Below are 5,824 nucleotides of genomic sequence, written 5' to 3'. Positions count from 1 at the left end.
TGGGAGGTTTCTTTTTTCTTCTTGTTTCCCTCCCTTCCCCTCCCGCACCCTTTTCTAGCAGTCGCAGGGAGTTGGAGGAGTTCTCTGCACCTATGAGAAAGAGGAAAACTAAAAACAAGAAATTAAAACGCACAGGTACACGTACACACGAGACATGGAAAAGACCAAGTATGTGTATCGTGCGAAGCGAGGGCGGACATGTATGATCCACGTTACCCGGTCTCTCCTCCTTCCCCCCGTCGTCGTCGTCGTCGTCTGGTTGTTCTAGTTCCTTGTGTGGAAACGAGCAGGGATAAAAGGGGTTATGAGGAGAGACAGCGAAGAAAGGGGTGTTAAGCGGAAGATAAAAACAAATGAAGACAGCATGTGCCTGTGTGCACGTGTGCCTCGCTTGGAAAAAAGTGGGGCTGACACGCTCTCTCCTTTGGCTGCTCCCCCCACCCCACCCCCGACTCCAGAGCTGAACCCCTTTTCTTTCATCCTTCACAGACCTCTAGCAACCCTGAACGCAATCCCTTTCTAAGTCGACCATGGTTGTAGTTTCGTTTCTAATATGTCACACACTTTACTTTGGAGGATTCATGCACCCCTGGGATACGCCGGTTTCAGCTCATGTCCTCTTCTGCACTTCACCACACACGTTCGCATCGCTATCAAGACCCTTTGCTTGCTCGGTTTACGTGTTCGAGTAGAAGCGTGAATGCACCCCAAATGCGCTCCTGATCGCTTGTCTACTTGCGTGGATGTGTGTATGTGTTTGCGGGAGGGGAAGTACAGAGAAAGTCATCCACGGAAAGAAAACGAAACGCAAGTCACCCGAGCCAGTGCGTGCAGACCTTGAGAAAATAAAACATCTTCAGAAGCACATCACTTTCACCAAGCCCGTTGCTTGTCCGCACATACGCACACACGCGCACACACACACACACAGAAGCATGACACCGCTGAAGCTGAATGGAGAAAAGACAAGTGAAGATGAGGTGAAGAAACCACTGTAGGTCACGAGAGGGGAGAGAGGAAGGGGAACCAAAACGTGTGTAGGAGTGCGGAGTGAAGTAGAGCGAGATGAAATAAAATGAGCCCAATAGAAAGAATGCAACAACAAAAAAAAAGAAACTTCTTGCTGGAGGGTCAATATCAAGGGCTTGAAGCGACGAAACTAAGAAAAATGCCGAAGCGAAAAAAAAAAAGAAAGCAAACACGCACACGCACATACAGGTATCGGTGGAGGGTGCAAAGCCACTCGATAAAAAAAAATTTTTGAGAGGGATTAAAGCGAGGTAGGAAATACAAACGATTCTGAGTCAGACATTCTGTCAAGGATCAGCGGGCGATGGAAGGTCAAAGACTTGCCTGTTCAAGTCACGCAGCGAGCACAACAGCTCGCTCAGCATCTTTTGCTGTTGCTCCGTCCAATCCTTGTGATCCTCAAAAGCGCGTGTGTTGGAATCAATTATGGAAATCGCCCGATCAACGTCGCCTCTCGACCTCTCGGAGTCCTCAATAACGGCTTCGATTCCCTTGAGAATCTTCCGCGCTTCCGGCTCTTGGGTTTCCCAGTGGTGCTGAATGGCAAACAAACTGGACTGAAGGGTTTCTTTGAACTTTACGTTGCCCTTTCTAAGCTCATCGAGAATCTGACGCACTCTTAATGTCGGCACCGTCTTCGTAAAGTCGCTGTTGTACTCTTCACTGATAGAATGCAGGCGATCCTGAAGAGAACCAACAAGGTCCCCAAGGCTGTCGATGTACTGACGCATAATCGTTGTGCTTTCTTTCACACCGTCGCCAATCCTGTCACAGTCGCTCTCACAGTACTCTGTAAAACGACCCTCGTTGTCCTCCGCGATCTTCTTGTCGCGGTATGAATGAAACTCCTGAGTCCGGGCAACCATGTTGTTGTCGTAGGACACCAGCTCCGACTGGCGTGCCTCCTCGGACTGCTTGAGAGCATCGGACAGGTGCCGAATCTGTGCGCGAGCCTCGCTTTCTGACTCCTGTGTGCGCTGCAACACTGCTGCCATGTCTTCCATGCGCTTCATCAATCTATTGAACTCCTCGGATTGATCAGCGTCGACAATGCTGTTGCGCGGCGATGCGCTGCCGTTCGCACGGCTGCGCAACTGAGATTTGAAGTTTTCGATAATGTAGTCTTTCACCTCTATCTGCTCATTGTACTCGCGCTCTTTCGCTTCTTTTTCCTTTTTATTCTCCTGAATGATGGCGGCAATGAGGTCGTTGTGGCGCTGCGCAGTCTTCTCGGCGCGCATCTTCTCTTGCTTTAGGGACTCCAACAACTTTTTGTTCATGTCATCAGAGGCCTTGAGCTGGCTTTCCACTTTTTTCCGGGCGCCTTGCTCCCTACCCAGTTGCTGCAGTAAGTCCTGCTCGCGCTCAGCGACGGGGCCCTCCATCTCATTTTCAAGGGCATGCAGCTTCTTCTCGAGCTCTTTTACCTTCTGCTCATTTTCACTGTGCTGTTTCTCCCACTCAAGAGTCTTGTCCTTGAGCTCCACCTCGACCTCCTTGAGGCGCTGCAAGGCAGCATCTAAGCCGTCTGGCGCGCCGTCACGCTGGTTGTAAAGGCGCCACATCTCACGAAACGGGTACTCTTCAATGCGGCGATCCATCTCCTCTTGACTGATATCCTCATCATGGGTCACATGAAAGGTCACGTAGAGGCTGCCAAGGCGGAACTGGACATCCGTGATGGCCTCCTGGCCCACCCCCAGCGCATTGCTCGCCTCACAGACAAACGTCTGACGGAGCAGCGAAGGAATAGAAGCGAGAAGACTCTTCCAGTCATCACCGTCAAACCTTTTAGAGAGGCGAGAGAGAACAGTGACAGCTGAGGGCGCCGCCCTCGTCAAGACAGGATCCGCCGAAACAACTTTGTGTAAAAAACCCTCAAAAGGCGTAGAATGACGGCCGCGGACGCTCACCCAGGAAGAAAGCTCAAGGGCGTTCATTGCTTCTTTTGAAAGCCCCCACACACAAAGAAAGGAGCGCTGTGAAGGATTATGGTGGGCTTCCTCTGGAAGGTGCGCACGTTGTGAAAAAATGCGTACTGATAAGCGTGTGCTGTTGCTTTTTTTTCCTTTTGAATGTGTGTGTGTGTGTGTATGTGTGTGTGTGTCGCTGCTGCTGCTGCTTAGATGCGGCCGGCGAGAGAGTTGATGAATGAAAAAGGACAGCTGAGGCCCAACAATGAGAGTGTGCAGAAGCGGCGGTGAACGACTTGACACGTAAAGTACATCAGTGGATAATGAATGAGGCACGGAAGCAAATCGAGAAAGGCGACAACATACAAGCATGCATACATACACACGCACACAGTCATCCCGTGCCGTGCCGTGTTATATGTGAGAAGAGCCTTTCTGGGGAGAGGATGACAGCGTTCGTGGCATGTTTACCCCTTTTGGAAAGCAACGTGGCTCTTGGGATCTCAGCGTCGACTCACCCACCCGCCTCTCTACCATACATCCACAACATACGCCAGAAGAAATGGGAAAGAAACGTACGCCTACAGACGCACACACTAGAGCATGCCTCCGTAATCGTTCATTTTTTTTTGCTATTTCCCCACTGCCCACTTCACCCTCAGTTCTCCTTCCTCATCGACGCGTCCATGAACTAGAAAAAAAAGGAAACGAAGATCACATAGGGTATGGCAATGGAAGCCAAGATATGCCGCGCCCGACTTTTGAAGCGCTACAGCGTACCGCTGGAAGGCAGGGTTTCGGGGACGGTATGTAGCACCTCACATAGATGGAGCTGCAGCCGCCCCCCGAACGAAATCTAGCGTATCCTCGAGCAAGTACTCAACATGCTTCGCAAAGTTGTCCGCATGGAGTGTGCTAGAAGTCTCGAGATGCAGTGGTGCCTCATCGGCGCAGTTTTGGTATCCGTTACACGAATAACTTTTCGATGGCCTGTGCTGGTTCTGCTTTAGAGACGCAATGAGACGCCCCGCCAAGCCTTGTCCCCGAGTCGCGTGCGATAGGGACTCACGCAGCCGCCCAACCTCATCGTCGCGCGCCTCCAACGTCTCCAGCAGCTGTCTACTGTGCTCTACAGTTTTTGAGTACTTCTTCTCCAGCTGCTCGTACTCCTCGAAGCAATCCAGTAGGGTCTCCTGCACGCTTTCGAAGTGATTCTTGACCTCTGCCAGTACGTGCTGGGGATTATCCGAGACTGATAGTGCGCTTGGCGCCGGCGAAGGCAAATCCGCGCCGGTTTGCTTCTCTGCCCGAATAGTAGAAGAAACAGCCACGGCATTTGTTGCTGTAGAAGTGGCAATTATGGTGCGCCCCACAACAGCCTTCCCATCTGATGATGAGGCACAACTGCCCCAGCCAGGCGTCACCTTTGTCGCCCTCACGATGTGGGTATTAACATCGAGTTCACCCAAATCATCAGTCGAGGACAGCGCCACGGAATGGCAAGTCTCGAGACCATCCACATTATCCCCCTCGTCTATAGAGGTGCGCGGATGTTGCATGTCAAGTCCGTTCACACACGCCCCCGCCTGCGCCGACTCAGCCTTCGGTGCAGGAGACGTAAGAGCAGAAGCGAGGATGCGATTGGCGTGGTCAACCCCGCTTGCTGAGAAGGGCGACGGTCTAGAATGCATCCCTTTGAAATCATGTCGGTAATTGTATGGCCTAGCAAACGGCTTCGCCAGAACCTCCTCCAGAAATTCACGAGGAACCCGCTCCTTGAAAAGGAACTGCCGTGTTGTAACCTTCTCAGCTATCACAAGGTAGAGGACGTGCTCCACAGGGACACTGCGCACAGTTTTGGTGCGACGGTAGCAATTACCCCTCTTGATAAGGTCCGCCTGATTTGCCAGCAAGCAACGCCGTTCGCGTGCCAGCCGGAGGCTTCTCTGGCAGTCGGTGATCTGTCGCTGGAGCTCCACCTCACTGTTTCTCATGTAGCGAGCGTGCTGGTAATCCATAAAAGCCGTGATCCATTTGTGAAGAAGACCCAGCAACGGTGATTCTTGCGAGACTGATGAGTAAAAAAGAGTTGAGTTGGACAAGTACGTCCTTTCGATGAAGTCGTACAGGGACCTGTCCATCCGCTTCTCGCTAGCCTGACGCAGTTGCCTCACCAATTCTTCGCCGCTGCAGAGCAGCTTTTGCGCGTCGCTCCATGTAGATGAGACCAACTTATTGTCGGCAACGATGCTCGCTACAGTGCATCCGACCGCGCTAACAACGACAGAGGGGCGGCGCGGTTGTGAGAGCAGCGTCCACTCGCTTTCCTTGGTCCTCTCCAAGTGATGAATAGCCCACCGTAGGAGTGTCTCTTGCGACAGGCAGCTCTTGGGCTTCGTCGCACTGTGCTCCTCTGACAATTGAGACTGCAAACACTGATAACGGTCCTCCAACGAGTTCACGACGGCGTCCTCGTCGGATAATCTTTGCAAACCCAATTTCAGAGCCTCCTCGTTGCTTTCCCCCTCCTGCAACACAATCACACGCAGCGTGTTTTCTTGTCTCCGAAGGCACACGCCGTAGGCTTCTCCCTCCGCACCATCTTGCGGAAGACGATATGCTATCACCTTATCCGTGATCGAACTCATGCGAGGGGCGCGCTCTATCTTCTCGTTCAAATATGTTTTCCGGTTTCCAAGTTTTGCGAGCACGCACCAAGTTGCACGAAAACATTCGCGCACACACCCGTGGGTACGCGGCCGGTGTAAACCGATGAGGTAAGAAGAACCGATGGTGTGGGCCTAAGCACGAGTGATCCCCAGAGAACCCCCTTGCCCGCCACCAAAGTTGTCAGGTCCACAAGAGCTCAGTTCGCTGAGTCA

At 52.2% G+C, this 5,824-nt stretch overlaps 2 protein-coding genes across 2 annotated transcripts; both read right to left on the bottom strand.

Moving 5' to 3' along the window:
* Positions 1–1,316: 1,316 nt before the first annotated feature.
* Positions 1,317–2,969, bottom strand: JKF63_01827 (uncharacterized protein; the record flags this gene model as incomplete). The annotated part of the gene is made up of 1 exon (XM_067897872.1): positions 1,317–2,969. One exon carries the CDS (start codon positions 2,967–2,969, stop codon positions 1,317–1,319), a length of 1,653 nt encoding a protein of 550 aa, XP_067754029.1.
* Positions 2,970–3,760: 791 nt separating this feature from the next.
* Positions 3,761–5,590, bottom strand: JKF63_01826 (uncharacterized protein; the record flags this gene model as incomplete). Its single annotated transcript, XM_067897871.1, has 1 exon — positions 3,761–5,590. One exon carries the CDS (start codon positions 5,588–5,590, stop codon positions 3,761–3,763), a length of 1,830 nt encoding a protein of 609 aa, XP_067754028.1.
* Positions 5,591–5,824: the final 234 nt, after the last annotated feature.

The sequence above is a fragment of the Porcisia hertigi genome, chromosome 34, assembly GCF_017918235.1.
Source record: "Porcisia hertigi strain C119 chromosome 34, whole genome shotgun sequence".
In the NCBI taxonomy this organism is placed as follows: domain Eukaryota; phylum Euglenozoa; class Kinetoplastea; order Trypanosomatida; family Trypanosomatidae; genus Porcisia; species Porcisia hertigi.
This window is presented reverse-complemented; position numbering and strand designations above follow the sequence as displayed.